At 44.2% G+C, this 24,590-nt stretch overlaps 3 protein-coding genes across 18 annotated transcripts in view; 2 read left to right on the top strand and 1 right to left on the bottom strand.

Annotated features, from left to right (window-relative positions):
• The window catches only part of LOC140206924 (NACHT, LRR and PYD domains-containing protein 3-like), a 54,652-nt gene extending 47,581 nt beyond the window's left edge, over positions 1–7,071 (top strand). For 9 of the 16 annotated variants that reach the window (XM_072275219.1, XM_072275215.1, XM_072275207.1 and 6 more), the window contains 2 exons: positions 2,104–2,307; positions 4,960–7,071. The gene's annotated coding sequence lies outside the window, so the exon portion shown is untranslated. The remainder of the gene's footprint in view (positions 1–2,103; positions 2,308–4,959) is intronic. The other 7 variants (XM_072275213.1, XM_072275211.1, XM_072275208.1 and 4 more) reach the window with 7 other exon arrangements.
• Positions 2,570–9,022, bottom strand: LOC140206930 (uncharacterized). Its single transcript, XM_072275225.1, has 2 exons — positions 8,964–9,022; positions 2,570–4,596 (listed from the first exon to the last, which is right to left on the bottom strand). Exon 2 carries the CDS (start codon positions 4,276–4,278, stop codon positions 3,631–3,633), a length of 648 nt encoding a protein of 215 aa, XP_072131326.1. The 5' UTR covers positions 4,279–4,596; positions 8,964–9,022; the 3' UTR covers positions 2,570–3,630.
• Positions 9,023–9,436: 414 nt separating this feature from the next.
• LOC140206929 (uncharacterized) lies at positions 9,437–18,973 on the top strand. Its single transcript, XM_072275224.1, has 2 exons — positions 9,437–9,556; positions 16,777–18,973. The coding sequence occupies exon 2, from the start codon at positions 17,185–17,187 to the stop codon at positions 18,148–18,150; it is 966 nt and encodes a 321-aa protein (XP_072131325.1). The 5' UTR covers positions 9,437–9,556; positions 16,777–17,184; the 3' UTR covers positions 18,151–18,973.
• Positions 18,974–24,590: the final 5,617 nt, after the last annotated feature.

Genomic DNA, 24,590 nt, shown 5'->3' with positions numbered 1-24,590 from the left:
TGGGATGTACGCCATGTGGTCCAGCTGGCCTTTACCTTCAGACCTTTCTGTTTCCCAAGAACCTGCTCCTGAGGAATGTACTATAAATATTTCTGACCACTGATATTTGGACTTCCACAGTGAAGACTGATGAAAAATACTGACTCAGTTCATCCGCCAGCTCCTTGCCTCTATTACCACTCCTCCAACATCGCTTTCCGTTGGTCCGATATGCACTCTCATCTCTCCTTTACACTTTATGCATCAGAAGAAACATTTAGGATCCTCCTTAATGGCCAGCTTACCTTCGATTTCCATATTTTCCTTCTTAATTATTTTTTTAGTTGCCTTTTGTTGGTTTTTAAAAGCTTCCCAATCCTCTGACCTACCACCATTTTTTCTCTGTTGAATGCCTTCTCTTTGCTGCCTATGTTGGCTTTACCTTCCTATTAGCCACAGTTGTATCATCTTGCCTTTGGAATATGTTATGTATGTAGCCTGGTTACACAACAATGCTATTTTGCTATGTTTCATAGAAACCGTAGAAACTACAGCACAGAAACAGGCCTTTTGGCCCTTCTTGGCTGTGCCGAACCATTTTCTTCCTAGTCCCACTGACCTGCACATGGACCATATCCCTCCATACACCTGCCATCCATGTATCTGTCCAATTTATTCTTAAATGTTGAAAAAGAACCCGCATTTACCACCTCGTCTGGCAGCTCATTCCATACTCCCACCACTCTCTGTGTGAAGAAGCCCCCCCTAATGTTCCCTTTAAACTTTTCCCCCCTCACCCTTAACCCATGTCCTCTGTTTTTTTCCTCTCCCCTTGCCTCAGTGGAAAAAGCCTGCTTGCATTCACTCTATGTATACCCATCATAATTTTATATACCTCTATCAAATCTCCCCTCATTCTTCTACACTCCAGGGAATAAAGTCCTAACCTATTCAACCTTTCTCTGTGACTGAGTTTCTCAAGTCCTGGCAACATCCTTGTAAACCTTCTCTGCACTCTTTCAACCTTATTTATATCCTTCCTGTAATTTGGTGACCAAAACTGAACACAATACTCCAGATTCGGCCTCACCAATGCCTTATACAACCTCATCATAACATTCCAGCTCTTATACTCAATACTTTGATTAATAAAGGCCAATGTAGCAAAAGCTCTCTTTATGACCCTATCTACCTGTGACGCCACTTTTAAGGAATTTTGTATCTGTATTCCCAGATCCCTCTGTTCCACTGCACTCCTCAGTGCCTTACCATTAACCCTGTATGTTCTACCTTGGTTTGTCTTTCCAACGTGCAATACCTCACACTTGTCAGTATTAAACTCCATCTGCCATTTTTCAGCCCATGGTTCTTTACTGGCAACAACTGAACTCGGCACACATGTACAGATCAATACGCACCTAATAGCACACGCAACAACGTGTTGCTACAACATAAAGTAGTTCCATATTATACAGTAGCTACACGGCACAGAATACTTTTTCCTCTTTGGTACTTATATCCTGTGCCTCCAAATTACTTACAGAAATTCCTGCCGTTCTGTTGTCATCCATTCCAGTATTCTTTACTTACCAATTCAGACCAATTCTTCTCTCATGCCTCTGTAATTCTCTTTATTCTATGGTTACATTGACACATTTCACGTTAGCTTCTCCTTCTCGCATTTCAGGGTGAATTCCATTATATTAAGATCACTTCCCCCTCTTGGTTCTTTCGCTGTAAGTTCTCTAATTAATTCCGGTTCGTTGCACAACACCCAATCGAGAATAGCTGATCCCCAACTGGGCTCAACCAGGAGCTGCTCTAAAAAGCCATCTTGTGGGCATTCTAGGAAACCTCCTCTTGGGATCCAGCACCTCCCTGATATTCCCAATATATTTGCATGACTATCTGCCAAGAATGCTGTAATATTGCTGTTTTGGCATGCATTTTCCTTGTCCCATTGTGATTTGTGGAAGATATACATACTACTGTTTTGGGTCTCTGTAAAACTCCCATTGGTGTCTTTTCACTCTTGCTATTCCTTTGTTCTACCCACAATGACACAACACTTTCCAACTCTATGCTACCTCTTTCTAATGATTTGATTTTATTTTTTACCAACAGAACCATACAACCTTCTCTGCCTCCCTGTGTGTCCTATTCAAGAAACATACAAGTATATGGGACACAAGAGACCCTGCAGATACTGGGAATCTAGAGCAACACACACAATGTGCTGGGGGAGATCAGCAGGTTAGGCAGCATCTATGGTTGGGAATCAACATTTTGGGCCAAGACCCTTCCTTCATCAGAACTCTTGATACCCAGGTACCTGGAATATCAATAAGCAGAGAAAATAGAAAGTAGTGTGAAAAAGAGAAAACATATGACAAAATTGACTTCAAGGCTTAAGAACATTTGCCAAACATATTTCCATGGTATAGCAAATACAACAAAGGCAATAAACTCTTTCACTATTCCAATATTAACGTATTCCTTGGCAAAATATCTTGGTTCCGATCTGGAAACTTTACAAAGAAAAATAAGAACTGAAATGACAAATTCAGAAAAGACTATTTACACTCAAACACACTTAGATTAACACTACTGAGGACAGAAGGAGGAAGAGCTATAAACGACATTAAAAAAAAATCACTCAACAGTCAGATAAGATTTCTAAATTATATATTACCAGAGAAAGAGTTTAAAACAAAACTGATTCATTTGTCCCAGATCCAGAATATTAAACTCCAGTCCCATTAAAGGTGAATGTGCAGCAGAAGAAACTCCTCCCATGCCCAGTGACCAGGGTGCAGGACTGGATGAGCAGTGGGAAAAATTGCAGAGTTCAACATAGTTTTAAACTTAAAACTTTTCTGACTCCAGTAGTATGTCATAAGGTTACGTACGTGACTGAACCCCTTCCACATTCACAGCAGGTAAACAGCATCTCTGCTGTGTGAACTCACTGGTGTCTCCTAGACCAAATAGCTGGGTGAATCCCTTCCTTCAGTTCAAGCAGGTGAACGGCCTCTTTCCAATGTGTACTCACTGGTGTGCCAGTAGGTCGGATGACCGAGTGAATCCCTTCCCACACAACGAACAGGTGAACAGCTTCTCCCCAGTGTGAACTCTCTGATGTACCTTCAGTTGAAATGACCGAGTGAATCCTTTCCCACAGTCTGAGCAGGTGAATGGCCATACTCCAGTGTGGACTGACTGGTGTCTCTGGAGAGTGGATGAGTGATTGAATCCTTTCCCACAGTCTGGGCAGTTGAACAGCCACTTCCTTGTGTGGGCTGATTGGTATGTCTGTAGGCTGGATAACTGAGTGAATCTCTTCCCACAATCTGAGCAGGTGAACAACCTCTCCCGCAGTGTGAACTGACTGATGTGTCAGCAGGTGAGATGACAAAGTGAATCCCTTCCCACAGTCTGAGCAGGTGAACAGCCACTCCCCAGTATGAACTGACTGGTGTCTTAGTAGGTGAGATGACGAAGTGAATCCCATCCCACAGTCTGAGCAGGTAAACGGCCTCTCCCTGGTGTGAACTGACTGGTGAGCCAGAAGGTTGGATGATTGAGAGAATCCCTTCCCACATTCTGAGCAGGTGAATGGCCACACTCCAGTGTGAACTGATTGGTGTGTCTTTAGGCCAGATGACCTAGTGAATCCTTTCCCACAGTCTGAGCAGGTGTACGGCCATTTCCCAGTGTGAACTGACTGGTGTGCCTGTAGGTGGGATGACCGAGTGAATCCCTTCCCACAGTCTGAGCAGGTGAACAGTCTCTCCCCGTGTGAATTTGCCGATGTACCTTCAGTTGAGATGACAGAATGAATCCCTTTCCACAGTCTGAGCAGGTGAACGGTCTCTCCCCAGTGTGAACTCGCTGATGTACCTTCAGTTGAGATGACAGAATAATTCCTTTCCCACAGTCTGAGCAGGTAAACGGCCTCTCCCTTGTGTGAACTGCCAGGTTGGATGAGCGAGCGAATCCCTTCCCACATTCTGAGCAGGTGAACGGCCTCTCCCCAGTGTGAACTCGCTGATGTACCTTCAGTTGAGATGACAGAATAATTCCTTTCCCACAGTCTGAGCAGGTAAACGGCCTCTCCCTTGTGTGAACTGCCAGGTTGGATGAGCGAGCGAATCCCTTCCCACATTCTGAGCAGGTGAACGGCCTCTCCCCAGTGTGAACTGTTTGGTGTGCTAGTAGGTTTGATGAGCGAGCGAATCCCTTCCCACAGTCCGAGCAGGTGAATGGCCATTCCCCGGTGTGAACTGACTGGTGAGCCATTAGGTCAGATGACCGACTGAATCCTTCCCCACAAATTCAGCAGGTGGCCAGCCTCTGCCCAGTGTGAACTGACTGGTGTGTCCGCAGGTAGGATGACTGACTAATTCCCTTCCCACATACAGAACAGTGAGTGGCCTTGTCCCAGTGTGGAATTGCTGATGGAATTTCAGTTGAGATGACTGAGTGAATCCATTCCAATAGTGTGAGCAGGAAGGATGATTGAGTGAATCCCTTGATCCACTTCCTAATGGACAGGAAGGACAAAACTGGCGTGTTGTCTCTGAGATTCTGGGAGACAAATTCCTTGTCGTTCTTAACCTGTGAAAAGATATACAAAATACATCAGTGGGTGAAGGACAACATTTCAGATGAGATCACTTTAGTCACCAAGATGTGATCTGACATCACACTGTGCTTGGGCCCTGACGATTTCTGCACTTGTCTTCCGCAGAGTCCCAGGGAACAACTTGTCAGGCCCTGGGAATTTATCCACGCTAATGTGCCTTAAGACAGCAAACACCCCCACCTCTGTAATCTGTACAGGGTCCATGAAGTTGATGCTGCTTTGCCTCACTTCTATAGACTCTGTGTCCAACTCCTGAAAAATAGAGATGCAAAAAAAAAAAAAAAAAAAAAAAAAAAAAATTAAATCTCCCCCATCTATTTTGTCTCCTCACATAGATTACCATTCTGATCGTCCAGAGTGGGCATGTTTCTGTACTGACCTTCTTAAGGCAGAGAAGGATGTGGCAGCAGGCTTCACGGCCAGTGCTGGTGACTCACGGATGTACATAACGGCATTGTTAGGGGGACGGCAATGCAATATGTTAGTGGACACAGGGGCATCTGTATCGATAACAGACTTGCCCTTACCAACGACCGGACAGGCCAGTTATATCAGGGGTGTAGGAGGGAAAACAGTAAAAGCAGAAAGAAGCGAGATGCAAATACTAGAAATCGGGGGAGTACAGCTTCCAGTGTATTTTTGGGTATGTCCAAATAATGAGGGCACGATCCTTGGAAGAGACATCCTCAGGGAAGCAGGAGCTGTTATAGATTCAGGAAAAGGAGAAATCCACTCGAACATTCTGTACTGACCTTCTCCATGTCTCTATGACAGAGAAGCTGGGCAAATTTGATTGTCAGGGGAGACTGGCAGGAATGACAACAGAGCAACAATGGCTGGAGTTTCTGGGAGTAATTCGGGAGGTGAGTGATGGACACATCCCAAAGAAGTGGAAGCATTAGAAAGGCAGGAGGACACAACCATGGCTGAAAAGAGAAGCCTAAGCCAACATAAGAACCAAAGAGACGGCAAACAAAAGAACAAAAAGTATTAGGAAGCTTTTAGAAAGCAACTGACGACAACTAAAAAAAAACATCAGATGAGCTCAGGGCATGAAATTATGATTATTGTAGTCATTAATGAATCTTGGTCGCACCCAACAGTCTGAGGCATTTAGAGGAACAAAATATCCGGGGCCTCGATATCCCTTGAAAACCAAGGTTCCCTGCACCAGTTAACTTTCAACTTTTACTTTGACAGGCACATACAAACTCTACACCCTCAAAATTTCACTTCTGAAGGCCTCCCACTTACCAAGTACTCCTTTGCCAGAAAACAGCCTGTGCCAATCCACACTTGTCAGATCCTTTCTGATACCATCAAAATTGACCTTTCTCCAATTGAGAATTGAACCCATGGTTCAGTCCTCACTTTTTCTATATTAACTTGGAATCTCCTGACATTATGATCACTACATACAAAGTGTTCCGATACACTAATTTCTGTTACTAGCCCTGGATTATTTTCTAATAGCTTATTGCACACTTCTATGTCGGGAGTTCTACGTGCTGACTTCGGGCACATTTGACAAACTCTACCCATCCAGTCCTTTTATATATGGGAGCCCCAGTAATCTTTGGGAATTTAAAATCGTTCACTATATGAAGCATTGTTTCTTGGCATAGTCTGTGATCTCTCCACAAATTTATTTCTCTGAATTCCTCAGATTGTTGGGTGCAAACAAGTCCCAGTAATAGCTACAATATCACATTCCATGCCCTGAGGTCTCTGGTGTCAAGAAAACAACCTCTCTCTCATTGTCACAAAAACAAAGGAGCTGATTGTGGACTACAGGAAGAATGGAGACAGGCTAACCCATATTTGCACCAATGGATCTGGGGTTGAGAGGGTGAACAGCTTTAAGTTCCTCGTCAGACACATCACAGAGGATCTCATGTGGTCTGTACAACAGTGCCTCTTTCCCCTCAGACAGTTGTAAGAAGTTTGAAATGCAGCCCCAAATCCAAAGAACTTTCTGCAGGGACACAACTGAGAGCATCCTGACTGGCTGCATCACTGCCTGGCATGGGAACTGTACTTCCCTCAATCACAGACTTTGTAGAGTGGTGTGTACAGCCCAGCACATCTGCAGTTGTGAACTTCCCATGATTCAGGACATTTACAAAGACAGGAGTGTAAAAAGGGCCCGAAGGATCATTGGGGACCCGAGTCACCCCAACCACAAACTGTTCCAGCTGCTACCATCTGGGGAACAGTACCGCAGCATTAAAGCCAGAACCAACAGGATCCGGGACAGCTTCTTCCACCAGGCCATCAGACTGCTTAATTCATGCTGATACAATTGCATTTCTAAGTTATAGTGACTGTCGTGTTCTATTATAACTTACTAAAAATTGCATGTTGCACATTCAGACGGAGATGTGACATAAAGATTTTTACTCCTCATGTATGTGAAGGATGGAAGTAATAAAGTCAATTCAATTCAATTCACCCTCTCCACTATCTGTTCTGTCATTCTGGCTCCCATTCCCACTACAGCTTCAGTTTAACCCAGCCTGCCTCCACCACACTAGCACCAGCAAGCCTTACCACTACGACATTAGTCCCCTTCTAGTTCTGGTGACTTTCCTCTGCCAGATAACCACCCCCCCCCCCCACCTCCTCCAACAGTTTCTGAAGTGGTAGAATATAGACCACAGAAAACCTACAGCACAATACAGGCCCTTCTGCCCACAAAGCTGTGCCGATCATGACCCTGGCTTAGGACTACCTGGGCTTACCCATAGCCCTCTATTTTTCTAAGCTCCATGTACCCATCCAGGAGTCTCTTAAAAGACCCTATTGTTTCTGCCTCCACCACCACCGCCAGCAGCCCATTCCATGCACTCACCACTCTCTGCTTAAAAAAAACTTACCCCTGACGTCTCCTCTATACCCACTTCCAAGCACCTTAGAACTATGCCCTCTCGTGCTTGCCATTTCAGCACTGGGAAAAAGCATCGGACTATCCACATGATCAATGCCTCTCATTATCTCGTACACCTCTATCAGGTCACCTCTCATCCTCCGTCGCTCCAAGGATAAAAGGCCAAGATCACTCAACTTATTCTCATAAACCATGCTCCCTAATCGACACAAAGTCCTTGTAAATTTCCTCTGCACCCTTTCTATGGTCTACCTGTTGTTGTGGGGGATGGCCACAAGAGTACTGTACTCTGCGATGGCTACTTAACCTCATTCCCCTTCCTGACTCTCACCCAGTTTCATGTGTCCTACACCTTGGGTGTAACTCACCTCTGTTCAGTGTCATATCAATCACCCCTCCGACTGCTGATTAATGCAGAATTGATTCATTCCCAGCTCCAACTCCTTAAACTGGTGACACAACATGTGCAGACTGAATGTTATATATGGAGGTTCTCATTTTAACAGCTAGCAAATCATGGTCAATAATCATTTTTATCTGCTCTGGGTTTGATTGATTTCATCTGCACTCTCACACAACCTACGTAGCAGGTCTGTAGTGGGTAATGAAGAATTTTCTCAACAGAGCATTTGAACACCGTCCATACGTGATTTGCTTGCTAACTGATGCTATAAAAAGTCATTTTTTTTTCAAATATCGCTCCACTTCTTCCCACTTGCAAATTCTCCAGCAACTTTTGCATCACCACAATACACACAGGTAACACCAGTTTCTGTTTTGTATATAAATATTTCCCCTGAACCCTCCCCCAGGTGACTGACAGTGGTAAACTCATTGATGGCAATGTCAATGAATATGAAGGGAAGGCAGTAGTCTGTCCCATTGGAGTCTGGCACATTTGTGATGTGAAAGCTACTTGTTGCCCAGTGCAAAGGTGTTTGATATCATTATGTACCCAGACAGAGTGGGTCAAAACATGTTCTCACGGGTGGAAAAGTCCAGAACAAGAGGAGGTAGAACAAGCAAAACACACAAAATGCTGGATGAACTCAGCAGGGCAGGCAGCATCTATGGAAAAGAGTACTAATGCTGAGTTCCTCCAACAATTTGTGTGTGTTGTTTGGATTTTCAGCATCTGCAGATTTTCTCTTGTTTGTGATTGGAAGTAGAACAAAGGTGATTTTCTCAACAGCTGATGTAAAATATTTTGTTCCCTTTCTCCGAGTTCCCAATCCTTGCACTTAGACAGCTGAAGCTCAGCTCTGTCTGAGAGATCTATCGGTTCCCATTCCCTCATCAGCCGGAAGCTCCCCGGGGCCCGTGTACGGAGCGTGGGGCTGAGAGAGAGGGAAGAGAGCAGGACTGTCCCGGGATTGCGGGTCACGGTATCTGCATCTCACATCAATTGTCCTGAAGTCGGTATTAAAATCCCGCCCGGAGATTCTCTCTCACCTCTTGCCGATCCTCCGGAGGCCTTTGCGTATTGTGCGCATGCGTGATATTCGGGAAAAGCGCAATCCTGACGCCTGCGCATTTGATCGGTGCTTCAGCGACGGCTAAATTTCCAACTCCCGGCTTTATGGGTAATCAGGGCACCATTAAAAGTTTCCGCAAGCACCGCTTCCATGTCCACACCTCAGTTTTTTTTGTGTGTATAGAAAACTCAGCAGCTATTTTAACACAGAAAGCGGCTCCCATAAACAATATACTCAATAGAAACTGGTATTCCGTGTATCTAATACCGAAGTACAACCCTCTTAGGCAGAGTGGCGGGCAACTGGAGTCTCTGCCTGTGGTGGGAAACCCCACCGGTCACGTGATCCCATTTGCCCCCTTCCATTTGACCGCGGATGGGCAGCATCTGCGCGTATGTTTCCGAGGCCCCGCCCTCCGGATGATGTAACACTGACGCCGCGCATGCTCACTGCATCCAGATGGGTGGTGTTTTCCTGTCCGCTCAGTGCTGAAGCCGATTCATTTGCGGCAGCGGGATCGGGAAAGGTCGGGATCGCTGTTTGCGGGCCGAAGTTTTCACTTTCCCATCGGTGAGTATTGAGCCCGATCCCGAGCAAGGAGATCTGATGTGGGCCGTGATCCCCGAACTGAGGGCCAGTTACTCATTTAGTACCCAGTTATTTGGGCTCGTCAGAAATGTGTCGACTTTACTTAATCTGCGTTGAACGATCCAAACCAGGAGCCCAGGCTGTCTATTTCCACAGAATTGAAATGGGAGTCCCGTCAGCCGGTCACGTGAGGCTGTTTACCGCAGATCTGCCCCGCCCTCCGCTTTGTGACGTAGGATCACGTGGTGTGCCAGCCGTGGGGGTGGTGTGTGAGTGGCAGATTCAGCTGTTGACTCTGTGAGGCTGGGTCCTGGTGCATCACAGTTTTTGATCCAAGTAAAATGGACCCGGGGTCGAGCTGCCCGGGTTTATGAGGCGCTGAGTTCTGGGATCAGATCTTTGTTTCTGGAGTTCCTTTGGAAACAATGACTGCTGATCTGAGGAGAGACTCGAGGAAATCTGCAGATGCTGGAATTCAAGCAACACACATAAAAGTTGCTGGTGAACACAGCAGGTCAGGCAGCATCTCTAGAAAGAGGTACAGTTAGGACAAGGGTCTCGGCCCGAAACGTCGACTGTACCTCTTCCTAGAGATGCTGCCTGACCTGTTGCGTTCACCAGCAACTTTTATGTGTGTTGCTTGTAACCTGAGGAGAGGATGCGTTCTCACTCCATCCTCACAGGTAGTGGCTGCTCTGTGTTTGCATCAGTAGAAATAAAATAGACCAGTGTTCAAACTGTGTTTGGAAATTGCCCCTCACTGTCACCTGTCTATCAGGCAGTGGAAATAAAACATAAACCCAAGATGCAGGAGATCTGCACTAAAAACTGAAAATGTGTGAGGCCATTCTGATAAAACGTTATTAACCTGAATCATTAAGTTTGTTCCTCTCCCCACAGCTGTTCCTTACCTGCTGAGTGTTTCTGGTAATTCCAGTTTTTTTATGAAACTCACTGGTTTATATTTCCTGAAATGAACCTGTTTTAAGCTGGGAATGGAAATGGCTCATTTTGACATAATAGAACAGTAAAGAAAGCACAACTTTTCCCTGGTACCAACTTGTCTGTTATTCCTGGAAATGTGTTTAGTACAGTTGTTGCTGACAAGGTTTACAAGAATAATCTCAGGAATGATCGGCTTTATGTATTGTCACGTACCCCGTGATGGGTTAAAGATCCAGCAGAAATGGAAAACACTTTGAAGTCCAGTATTGCTATTAACTAATATTATTTATTAATAACTACACAATACAGTAATATAAATGCAGCTATGTCAAACAGGTTAGCAATGAATATATATATATAGGAATATATAAAAACCAAGCTTCTTCAAGTCTAGGGGTAAATAGATCATCTTACAATGATGAGTAAAGTTCAGTTCAGTTCGTGGTATTGAGTTGAGTAGTGATGGAGAGAGAGAGAGGAAGAGATTTGAGTCTTCAGGTGAGCTGATGCTGTTGATCTTCCCGTTGTCTTCTGAAATCCTTTTGAAGTCACTGACTGTGACCACAACAAAGGGGGCCGTTCTTATGTGGTGGAATTATCAACCCACGCGAGGGTTGGACACACAAATAGCTCCCCACCGGTCACACCCTTTTCACACTGCAAGAGCCGCTGATCGATTCTCCAAAACCCACCTTTTCTATGGGCACAACAAAGCTCATTCAGTGTCCAAAACCATTGTGTCTGTAGGTCTATCATCTGACCTTCTATTTATCTCACCGCACTGAATACCAACTGCCTATCAAGTAGCTCCTCCCTTCTCTCTGTAAGAATACAGAAGCTGAGAGTGTCCCTGCAAAAGTGTAAACATGCTGCTGAAAAACCATAACATCATCTCAAAGCAGTCTTTGTCTCTCTCTCTCCTTCTTTCTCTCTCTTTTAACAAGGTGTCTGGTGTTGAATACCCCTCTATCTCTCTTTTCAAAAGCACAGTTCATAGGGGTAATTCAGGACCCCCGTCACAGTATGAGGAGCATTTGATGGTTCTGGGCCTGTGCTCAATGGAGTTCAGAGGGACGGTGGGGGTGCTGGGGGGATGTATGGTTAAGTAAACCTACCGACTGCTGAAAAGCCTGGATACAGTGGACATGGAGAGGATGTTTCCATTAGATATTAATCTGACAGCACAGTCTCAGAGTAAAGATGTTTCCCTTTAAAACTGAGGTGAGAGAATTTTTTTGGCAAAAAGCTGTCTGATGTGTGTACGGGTTTCAGGTTACCAACCATTCCCTCCTTTCCCAGGTGTGTACAATTATGTTCCCATCATTAAAGGCTTGGTCTCCTGCGAAAGTGCTGTAGCAGGCCACAAATTGCTCCCAATAGTTTGGTCCCGATTCCCCAGGCTTAGGTTTTTATTAAAGTACCTTAGTGATATCTACAGGTTGGTGGAGAGCCCTTTCCAATGCTTGAATTATCTGGTCTGTCTGTTCATTCTCATTATGGTTTCCCGCCTGTAACTCCTGATAGGTTTGGTATCTCAATTCTGCCTTCTATTTCCGCCCCTCATCAGCTGAGAGAATCATGCAGCAGAGACTGAATAAATCTTGCGGGGTCACATTGAACACTTGTATAGTACTGCGGACATACTGAGCAAACTGTGCTGGTCTTTCTTTTCTATGTGGGGCCTGATTCATGATCATTATCATTTCTTAAGGCTTCCAGGGTGCATACACAGGAATCACTGAGGGCTGTCCCTCCTCCTGCTCGTGGACTGGGCATCATTCGGGTCGGCAATTGTCTTTGTGGAGCCATTAACTCTGGGGTTTTATTGAATTCTTCCCTCCCTGTCTCAGTATAATCCTCGGTATTCCCTTTCTGGATCTCAGGGTATAGGGACCTCCCCTCCCCTGATGCCGCTGTTTTACCTGAGCCGCCACCGTATCTGAGTACTGGGAGAATTGGGGTTCGGGAGCACGGGTGCACGGGTCGGTATGCCAGACATGTGTTCGGGATCCCTTGTTTCCCTATCAGTTAGAACTTTAGACTGACGTTCCTGCCCTTCCCTCCTATGTAAGCCAGCCTTGGTTTGCTTACGTTGTTTTTCCTGCTCTCATTTTCAACGCCCATCCACCATTCACACTCCGGTTTTAGCCTCTCCCAACCTTTGGCATTCCTTCTGCAGTACATACCTTTGTCCGTTTGTCACATGCATTATTCCTCCAACTTGCTAATAATATACTGTTCCTCTTTACATCTGCCTTTTCCTTCCATTCCCTTTTCAACAACTTCCACTTCTTTCCACAGTTCTTTTTCCATATCAAATTTACTGCTTTTTCTCATGAGGTAATATCCCACCACAGTCTGCTTGGCACTCCCGATATTGGGATCCTGTTTGTGACGCTGAATGTTGAAGTTAAATCTGAATAAAACTTGAGAGACCAGCTTCTTATCATCACCACAGTTTATTGTGTATTCTGCTGCAGGAGTTTGAGACCCAGTTGTCAAAGGGAAGGCAGGTAAGCACTGCCACCAACTGACAAGAGGAATGAGTTAGTCAGGTTACAGCCATATATTTATACATAGTAAGCCCCATACCTTACTGTTGGTAGATGTTATTTGAACTGGTACAGCCACCATGTCTGTTGGTGCAAAACTTAATTAATTAGATAAGAGAGCTCATAAGGTTTTAGTTACAGAAGGATGTACCATCCAGTCCTTATCCGTTGTTCCCTTTGTAAGGCCCTGACTTAATTACAGACAGATGTTCATTCCTGTCCTTATCAGTGAGTCCTCCTCCCTTTACTCAAACGAGGGTACAATGTATAATGTTATCAACTAACGAAGGTACAATGTATAATGTTATCAGCTCTCAGTCTGTCTCTCTGCAAGCTGCAGAGAACTGGTAATGAGCCTGTCATAGCTAACTGCTGATGACAGAGTTTACTTCAGTTCAACATTCCTGTTCAGTCCCAATTATTCTTTTAGCCAGAGGTTACATTGGTTCGAAATGATTTTTTAATATATCCTCAATTCCTCAGGAGGATTCAGGGAAAATATTTATGTCCAATACAGAAACTAGTGTTACCTGTGTGTATTGTGGTGATACAAAAGTTGCTGGAGAATTCACAAGTGGGAAGAAGTGGAATGATATTTGGAAATCTGACTTTTTAAAGTGTAATTTAGCAAGCAAACCACAGATGGACAATGTGCAAAAGCTCTGGTGAGAAAATACTTCATCACCGGTTACAGGCCTGCTACATAGTTTGTGTGAGAGTGCAGATGAACTCGATCGAACCCAGAGGAGATCAAAGTTCCTATCGACAGTGATTTGCCAGCTGTTAAAATGAATACCTCTCTATATAAAATTCACTGCACATGTTGTCACTGGGTAAAAAAATGCACGGTACAAGATTTATGTATACGCTTGTCATTAAAAAATTAGAGGGGACATTGGTGGGAAGGTGGGGAAACCTCCAGTGGCCCTGATGCCCTCACCTACAAGAAGTTCATCCAGCTGCAGCTTGTAACCCTGTACTTTAAGGAGTTGGAACTTGAAATGAATGAATTCCAGATCATCCAGGAGTTGGAGGGGGTGATAAATATGACATGAAGAGAGGTGAGTTGCACCCAAGGTGCAGGACACAGGAAACTGGGTGAGAGTCAGGAAGCGGAATGAGGTTAAATAGCCATTGCAGAGTACTCTTGTTGCTATCCCACACAACAACAGGTAGACCACTTTTGAAGCTTTTGGGGAGATTACCTGGCAGAAAAAATTCAAAGAGAGGACAGCGGATTCGTTAGTTAGGGGAACAGAACGAGAGGGGACTAATACCCTAGTGGTTAGCCTTGCTAGTGTTAGTGGGGGGGAGGAGGGGTGATGTGGTTAAAATAGTTGTAGGAGGAATGGGAGCCAGAATGACAGAACAGATAGTGGAGAGGGTGAATTCAATTGACTTTATTACATACATCCTTCATATACATGATGAGTAGAAATCTTTACGTTATGTCTCCGTCTAAATGTGTAATTTAGAGTCATTTATAATAAATAGTTTTTTCATAGGACATTCAATATAACATAGAAATGCAATTGTATCAGCATGAATTAATCAGACTGATGGCCTGGTGGAAGATGATGTCCCGGAGCTTGTTGGTCCTTTTGCTGTGGTACTGTTTCCTGGATGGTAGCAGCAGGAACAGTTTGTGGTTGTGGTGAATTGGGTCCCCAATATCCTTCGGGCCCTTTTTACACCCCTGTCTCTGTAAAAGTTCTGAATAGTGGGAAGTTCACATTTACAGATTCGCTGGGCTGTCCGCACCACTCTCTGCAGGGTCCTACGATTAAGGGAAGTCCAGTTCCCATACCAGGCAGTGATGCAGCCAGTCAGGATGCTCTCAACTGTATCCCTTTAGAAGGTTCTCAGGATTTGGGGCCCAATCCCAGACTTCTTCAACCATCTGATGTGAAAGAGGTGTTGCTGTGCTCTTTTCAAAACACAGCCATGTGAGATCCTCGGTGATGTTTATGCCGAGGAATTTAAAGCTGTTCACCCTCTCAACCCCAGATCCATTGATGTCAGTAAGAGTTACCCTGTCTCCAGTCCTCCTGTCATCCACAATCAGCTCCTTTGTTTTTGTGACAATGAGGGAGAGGTTGTTTTCTTGACACCAGTCAGATGTTGTTCAGACCTCAGACAGGGTCAGCAATCAAATGGCTGAGCATGGTGCGATGAATGTGCTGAGCTGAATATATCATAATGCAAGAAGCATCATAGGAAAGCCAGATGAGCTCAGGACAGGGAATTATGATATTGTAGCCATCATTGGGATTTGGTTGCACCCAACAGTCTGAGGGATTGAAAGGAACAAATTTGTAGAGAGTTCGCAGACCATGCCAAGAAACAAAGGTTGATTCAGTAAGTTATTTTAACTTTCTATATTTTGACTGGGACTCCCATACTGTAAAAGGACTAGATGGTTTTGAGTTTGTCAAATGTGCCCTTAATCAGTTTGTAGAATTCTCGATGTAGAAATGTGCAATAAGCTGTTAGGAAATGATCCAGGGCTGGTGACAGAAATTATTGATCATAATGCCATGAGATTCAAAGCAAATATGGAAAAAGAGAGGTCTGGATCACAGGTTGAGATTCTAAATTGGATGGTATCAAAGGATCTGACAAGTGTGGTTTGGGATAGGCTGTTTTTTGGCCAAGGAATACTTGGTATTTGGGAGGACTTCAGAAGTGAAATTTTGAGGGTGTAGCATTTGTATGGGCCTGCCAAATTAAAAGTTGAAAGGTAACTGGCGCAGGGAACCTTGGTTTTCAAGAGATATTGATGCCCTGGATATTTTGTTCCTCTAAATGCCTAAGACTGTTAGTCAATGCCGAAAAAACATTTAAGCTGTCTAATGCAACTACCTGCACCGGGACCATCGCCCTCCATACCCCCACCATCCAGGTACCTATCAAACTTCTTTTAAATGGTGAAACCGAGCTCATATTCACCACTTGTGCTGGCATCTCATTCCACACTCTCACGACCATTTCAACAAAGAGCTTTTCCACATGTTCCCGTTAAATTTTCACCTTTCCCACTTACCCATGACCTCTGGTTGTCATCCCACCCAACCTCAGTGGAAAAAGCCTGCTTGCATTTACCCTATCTATACCCTCATAATTTTGTATACTTCTAACAAATCCTCAAAGCAATGTATAATTTCCTTGTTTATGTTTAGAGCCTTTTTCAGGTGTATAAGATGATAAGGGGCATTGATCGTGTGGATAGCTAGAGGTTTTTCCCCAGGGCTGAAATGGCTAACACGAGGGGGCATAGTTGTAAGCTGCTTGGAAATAGATACCAAGGGGATGTCAGTGGTAAGTTTTTTTACACAGAGAGTGGTGGGTGTGTGGAATGCACTGCCAGCTATTTGTGTGAGAGTGTTTCAATTACTGTGGGGCCAGACACCCATGAAGCTCACTGAGAACAGGGAATAATACCAATGGAGAGAGTCAAACTGAGCCAGGTCACAGATTGGAGATGACAGAAATGCCCCATTCTTATAGAGATAGGAAGACCATCAGAGAATTTGATGGTCATTCCAGATACCAGCACTGTGCGCAGTTAGAAGATGATTTCTGTCTCCAACTTGGGTTGAACTTCACTGTAACAGTGTGATGTCAGATCACACCTTGACAACTCAAGTGATCTCATCTGAAATGTTGTCCTTCACCCACTGATGGATTTTGTAAATCTTTTTACAGGTTAAACACGACAAGGAATTTGTCTATGGGAATCTTGAACCCAACACGCCAGTTTTGCTGTCTCTGTCCAGATATTTATGAAGTGGAGCAAGGGATTCACTCAATCATCCTTCCTGCTCAGATGTGGGGAGGGATTCACTCAATCATCTGACCGACTGACATGCTCGTCATTTTACACGGGGGGGAACCCGTTCATCTTGCTCAGACAGTGGGAATCAATTCAGTCAGTCATTTCAACTGAAGGTACATAAGCAAGTTTGCACTGGGACAAGGCCATTCACCTCTTCTGTGTGTGAGAAGGGATTCAGTCGGTCTTCCCACCTGTCGACACACCAGTCAGATCACACTGGGCAGAGGCTGTTCATCTGCTGAATTTCTGGGGAAGAATTCGCTCAGTCATCTGACCTAATGGCTCACCCGCGAGTTCACACCAGGGAGCGACCATTCACATGCTCAGACTGTGGGAAGGGATTCACTTGGTCATCTCAACTGAAGGTACATCAGCAAGTTCACACTGGAGAGAGGTTGTTCACTTGCTCAGACTGCGGGAGGGGATTCACTCGGTCATCCGACCTACTGGTACACAAGTCAGTTCACACTGGGGAGTGGCCATTCACCTGTGCAGACTGTGGGCAGGGATTCAGATCGTCATCTGAACTGAAGGTACATCAGCGAGTTCACACTGGAGAGAGGCCATTCACCTGCTCAGACTGCGGGAAGGGATTCACTCAGTCATCTCATCTGAAGGTACATCAGCGAGTTCACACTGGGGAAAGGCCATTCACCTGCTTAGTGTGTGGGAAGGGATTCATTCTGTCATCTTCCCTACTGACACACCAGTCAGTTCACACTGGAGAGAGGCCATTCACCTGCTCAGACTGTGGGAAGGGATTCACTAAGTCATCTAATCTGAAGGATCATCAGAGAGTTCACACTGGAGAGAGGCCGTTCACCTGCTCAGACTGTGGGAAGAGGTTCATTCAGTCATCTAAACTGAAGGTACATCAGAGTGTTCACACTGGAGAGAGGCCGTTCACCTGCTCAGTTTGTGGGAAAGGATTCACTCAGTCATCCGGGCTACAAACACACCAGTCAGTTCACACTAGGGTGTGGCCATTAACCTGCTCAGACTGTGGGAAAGGATTCACTTTGTCATCTCAACTTAAGGTACATCAGCAAGTCCACCATGGGGACAGTCCGTTTACCTCCTCAGACTGTGGGAATGGATTCACTCAGTCATCTAATCTGAAGGAACATCAGCGAGTTCACTCTGGGGAAAGGTCGTTCTCCTGCTCAGACTGTGGGAAGGGATTGACTCAGTCATCTAACCTTGTAATACAATACCAGGGTCACACTGGGAGAAATTTTCAATAAGCTGCATGCTGCATATTTATCCATCACCATTGCTGAATGCAATTTCGAGCGTGACTGTCAGTGCTGAACTCTGCAATTATTGCTGCTGCTCACCACACCCAGTTCTGCACCCTGGTCACTGGGCATGGGAGGAGTTTCTTCTGCTGCACATTGACCTTTAATGGGACTGGAGTTTAATATTCTGGATAAGAGACCAATAAATCAGTCCTATTTTAAACACTCTCTATGGTACTTAGTGAATTTATAACACATTTAGTGTACAGTAGAGAGTCAACTCAGGCCGGCTGGACCCTGCCAGTGATTCAGTTCCACAACAGTCCTTTTAAACCCTCCCCTGTTGTTCATCTCTCGCTCTCCCTGTGGGATAGGTTCCAGTCACCACTCTGTGGGTGAAGAGGTTTCCCTTGAACTTCCTGCAGACTGAAGATGTCGAGGAGAAGGGAATCAGCAGCGGGGCATGGCAACGAATGACTGAGTAGCAACATTTGGAAGCTGATTGACAGAGAAAATCTTTCGGTTGTCTGACTGATGACACAAACAATACCTGTGGTGAGGTGCTCCACTGGTCGAGGAACATGTGTGTGTTGGGGATGGTTTTATCTATTGACTGTTGTGATTTTTTTTTCACGTGTGTTATTTCTCTTCCTCCTTCTATCCAAGGTAGTGTTAATCTAAGTGGGTTTGAGTGTAAATAGACTTTTCTAAACTTTTCTAAAGTTCTTATTTATCTTTGTAAATTTTACTGATTGAAATGGGACAAAGATATTTTCATATAAAAAAGCTAATTTCGGTATTGATGAAAGTGTTTATTGCCTTTGTTGTATTTGTTAACTATTGAGCTCTGTTTGGCAGGGTTTTTTTAAGCCTTGAACTAAATTTTGTCAAAGGTTTTCACAATTTCACACTACTTTCTATTTTCTTTGCTTGTTGATATTCCAGACACGTGGGTATCAAGAGTCCCAATGAAGGGTCTTGGCCTGAAATGTTAATTCCCATCCATAGATTCTGCCTGACATGCTGAGGTCCTCCAGCACTTTGTGTGTAGTTCTCTAGATTTCTAGCATCTGCAGGTCCTCTCGTTTCCCAGATACTTATATGCTTCTTGAAAGAACAAGCCAAGAACAAGCTGGTAGTGGTGTTGTGTGGATCTGTTGGTAAAATATTAAATAGAATTGTGAAAAGACGTGGCATAGAGTTGGAATGTGCAGCATCTGTGGGTAGAATTAAGGAACAGCAAATGTAATAAAAAATCCCTGATGGGACTTGTATAGAGACCTCCAAACAGTAGTAAGTATGTGGGCCACAAATTACAGTGGGAGATAGAAAATGTGTGCCAAAAGGGCAATGTTACAATAGTCATGGGGGATTGTCATGCAGGTGACTAGGAGAATTAAGATGGTGTTGGTCTCAAGAGCAGGAGTTCCTAGAATGCCTACAAGATGCTTTTTTAGAGCTGTTGGTGGTTGAGTCCACTTGGGGATCAGCTATTCTGGATTGGGTGTTTTAATGAAGCGGAATTAATTAGGTCACTTAAGTTCAAAGAACCCTCAGGGGAAGTGATCTTAATATGATCAAATTCACCCTGACATTAGAGAAGGAGAAGCTAAAGTCCGATGTGGAATAAAGAGAATTACAGAGGCATGAGAGAAAAAATGGTCAAAATAGATTTGAAAAGAACGTGGGCAGGGATGAAAACAGAGCAGCAATGGGAGGAATTTCTGGAAGCAATTCGGAAGGCACAGGATATATACAGTGGCATGCAAAAGACACATCACAAAGAGGAAGTAGTATTCCAAATGTAAGGTGACAAAACCGTGGCTGATAAGGGAAATCAAAAACAACATAAAAACCAAAGAGAGGGCATAGAGCAAAAATTACTCAGAAGTTAGAGGATTGGGAAGCTTTTAAAAACAAACAGAATGCAACTAAAATAATTAAGAAGGAAAAGATGGAATACATAGGTGAGTTAGCCAGTAATATTAAAGAGGATACCAAATTTTTCTTCGGGTAGATATAGTGTAAAAGAGAGGTGGAAGTGGATATCGGACCACTGAAAAATGATGCTGGAGAGGTAGTAATGGGGTGGGGGTGCAAGGTGATGGCAGGTGAACTGAATAAGTATTGTACATCACTCTTGTCTGTCAAAGACTCTGGCAGGAATATGGAAGTCCCAGATGTCAGTGATCAGAATGTGTAAAGTTACTTTAGTCAGGAGAAGGTTCTTGGGAAACAGAAGGTCTGAAGGTAAATAGATCACCTGGACCAGATGGTGAACACGGCAGAGATCTGAAAGAGGTGGCTGAAGAGATGTGGAGGCAATAGCAATCATGTTTCGAGAATCGTTAAGGAAATTATATCCTCATAAGTTTTTTCCTTCACTACTCCCCCTCTCCCAGCTTCACCAATCACCTTCCACTTCTTCCACCCCTGTCACCCCCACACTCTTCATCTGACGTCTCAGCTTTTATCCCCCAGTCCTGGTGAAGGGTCTCGGCCCGAAACATCGACTGTTTACTCTGTCCCATATATGCTGCCTGGCCTTCTAGGTTCCTCCAGCATTTTGTGTATGTGTTGCTTGGATTCCCAGCATCCACAGATTTTCTTCTGTTTCTGATAAAAACAAAAGCGGGGTCATATAATACAGCAAGAAAATGGTGGGAAGTTAGAGGATTGGAAAGCTTTTGCATAACCAACAGGAGACAACTGAAAAAAAAACACAGGAGAGACAAGATGAAAAATTAAGGTAAGTGAGCCAATGATATCAAGTTGTTCAGATATATAAAGAGTAAAAGAGAGGCAAGAGTTGATATTGTACCGCTGGAAGATGATGCTGGTGAGTCAGTAATAGTTAAGAAATAGCGGCTGAGTGTAATAAGTATTCTGTGTCAATCTTCACTGTGTAAGACACTAGCATTATAAGACCATAAGACATAGGAGCAGAATTAGGCCATTCAGCCCCATCGAGTCTGCTCTGCCGTTCTATCATGTCTGATCCCGGTCCTCACTCAACCCCATGCACCTGTCTCCTCGACATCTCCTGTAATGCCCTGACTGATCAGCAAACTACTAGCTTCTGCCTTAAATGTACCCACAGACTTGGCCCCCACCGCCGTGTGTGTCAGAGAATTCCACAGATTCACTGCTCTCTGACTAAATAAAATTCTCCTTAACTACTCTAAAAGGTGGCTCCTCAGTTTCGAGGCTGTGCCCTCTATTATGGCTACACCCACCATACAAAAAGTCCTTTCTTCATCCACCCTATCCAGACCTTTCCACATTCGGTGGGTTTCAGTGAGATTTACCCCCCATCATCTGCATTTATTAAACATGTGTCAGTGCAGGAGTACAGGCCCAAGGCTGGCAAATGCTCCTCATATCTTAACCCCTTCATTCCCAGAATCATCTTCTTGAACATCCACTGGACTCTCTCCAATGACAACACACCTTTTCTGAGATATGGGTCCCAAATATTCTAAGTGCAGCCTAAGTCGTGTCTGGTAAAGTACCAGCAGTATCTCCTTGCTTATATCTTCTACTTCACTTTCAATAAATGCCAGCATTGCATTTGCCTTCTTTACCACAGACTCCACCTGTAAATTAACCTTCTGGGAGTCTTGCCCGAGGTCTCCTATTTCCTTCTGTACTTCTATTGTTTGAACCTTCTCCCCAATCATATAATAGTTCACTATTGTTCCCTTTGCCAAAATGCATTATCCAATATTGTATTTCATCTGCCACCTTTTTGCCCATTCTTCAAATTTGTCTGTGTCCTCCTGCAATCGCATTGCTTCCTCAGCACTACCAACGCCTCCACCTATCTCTGTATCATCTGCAAACCTTGCCACAAAGCCATCAATTCCATTATCCAAATGATTGACAAACAATGTGAAAAGTAGCGGACTGAATACTGACCCCTGAAGACCACTAGTCACTGCTAGCCAAACAGAAAAGGCTCCTTTTATTCCCACTCTTGGCTGTCAGCCATTCCTCTGTCCATGCCAGTATTTCTTCTGATTGTTATCCTGTTAAGCAGTTTCATGTGTGACACCTTATCAGATGCCTTCTGAACATCCAAGTAAATGATATACACTGTCTCTCATTTGTCCACCCTGCTTATCACTTCCTCAAAGAACTTTAACAGATTTGTCTGGCAGGATTTCCCTGTACAGAAGCTATGCTGGCTTTGACTTATTTTATCATTAGTCTCCTAGTACCCCAAAACCTCATCTGTTATAATAGACTCCAACACTTTCCCAGCCAGAGGTTAGTCTAACTGGACTATAATTTGCTTTCTTTTGCCTTCCTCCCTTCTCAAAGAGTGGATTGACATTTGCAATCTTCCTGTCCTCCGGGACCATGCCAGGATCAAGTGATTCTTGGCAGGTCATGACCAATGCATCTGTTATCTCTTCAGCAACCTCTCTCAGGACTCTGGGATGTAGTCCATCTGGTCCAGTTGACTTATCCACTTTAAGAACCTGAGTTTGCCTAGCACGTTTTCCTTTGTAATAGCAATGGCACTCACTCCTGCTCCCTGACACTCACGGATCTCTGGCACACTGCTGGAGTCTTCCACAGAGAAGATGGATGTAAGGTACCTATCAAGTTCATCTACCATCTCTTCCCCATTTCTACCCCATGAGCATCATTTTCCAGTGGCCCAATATAAACTCTCACCTCCCTTTCACAATTTTATAATGGTTTATATTTTTGTCTAGTTTGCTCTTATATTTCATCTTTCCCCTTCAAATAGCTTTTTGTTTAGTTGCTTGTTATTGGATTTTAAAAGCTACCCAATTATCTAACTTCCGAATCACTTTTTCTACCTTATATGCACTTTCCTTGGCTTTTTTTTACAGTCCTTATCTTCCTTTGTCAGCCACGGTAGCCTAGCCCCGCTGTTTGAGAACTACTTCTGCGGGACATATCTGTTCGGTACATTATGAACTATTCCCAGAAACGTCAGCCATTTCTGCTCTGGCGTCATCCCCACCAGTGTCCTTCTCCAATCCACCTGTGGAATCACCTCTCTCATGCCTGTGTAATTCCCTTTGTTCCATTGCGATACTACGCATGTGACCTATGCTTCTCCCTCACAAATTGCAGTAGGAATTCAATCATATTATAATCACTGCCTTCTAATGGTTCCTTCACATTAACCTCCCTAATAAGATCTGGGTCATTACACGACACCCAATCTAAGATAACAGTTCCCCGAGTAGGCTCAACCATCAGCTGCTCTAAAAACCCATTTCATAAGCACTCAATACATTCCCTCTCTTGCAATCTCACACAAATCTGACTTTCCCAATCCTCCTGCAGATTGAAGTCAATTGTATCATTAAATTTAATACATAAATGCCTAACATTCAGGAGTATCTGGGGCAGAAGTGAGGATACATGCTTTTACCAAGGACAGAAGGTGTTTTGGAATCTGAAAGGCCTGAAGGTAGATAAGACTCCTGGACCAGAACGTGAACACCCCAGGGTTCAGAAAGAGGTAGCTGAAGAGATTATGAAGGCATTAGAGTCATAGAACACCACAACACAGGAAAATGCCATTCGGCCAATCTAGTCTGTGCCAAAGCTGCCGAGTTTCAACAACTTCCATCTGGACCATGGCCCTCCATATCCTTCTCATCCATGGCCCAAAGCAAACTTCTCTTAAAGGTTGAAATCGACCCTACCATTTGCTCTGGCAGCTCGTTGCACACTCTCCCCGCCTCTGAACAAATAATTTCCCCCTTAGTTTTCTCTTAAAGTAATGAGTAATTATCTATACGAATTACTAGATTTTGGAACAGTTCTGGCAGACCAGAAAGTTGCAAATGTCACTCCACTCATTAAGAAGAGCGGGAGGAAGAAGAAAGAAAATTATAGGTCTGTTAGTCTGATCTCAGTGGTCAGGAATATGTTTGAGTGTATTAAGTGTGAAATTTTTGGGCACTGTAATTGGGGACGAATGATGATGGCAGTTATATACAGGACAAGGTCAGCAAGATTCCTTTAGAGGAAATCATGTCTGACAAATCTCTTGGAATACTTTGAGGAAATAACAGGCAAGATAGATAAAGCAGAGACGGCGCATGTTGGTTGCTCAGACTTTCAGATGATCTTTAACAAGGTACCCCATGCAAGGCTTATTGAGAAAGTAAGGAGGCAGGGGATCCAACAGGACATTGCTTTGTGGATTCAGAACTAGCTTGCCCACAGAAGAGAAAGAGTGATTGTAGATGGGTCATATTCTGCATGGAGGTTGATGACCAGTGGTGTGACTCAGGGATCTGTTCTGGGACCCCAAATCTTCGGGATTTTTATAAATGACCTGGATGAGCAAGTGGAGGGATGAGTTAGTAAATTTACTGATAACACAAAGGTTGGGGGTGTTGTGGATAGTGTGGAGGACTGTCAGAGGTTAAAGCTGGATATTGATAGGATGC

Source organism: Mobula birostris, chromosome 13, assembly GCF_030028105.1.
Source record: "Mobula birostris isolate sMobBir1 chromosome 13, sMobBir1.hap1, whole genome shotgun sequence".
In the NCBI taxonomy this organism is placed as follows: domain Eukaryota; kingdom Metazoa; phylum Chordata; class Chondrichthyes; order Myliobatiformes; family Myliobatidae; genus Mobula; species Mobula birostris.
This window is presented reverse-complemented; position numbering and strand designations above follow the sequence as displayed.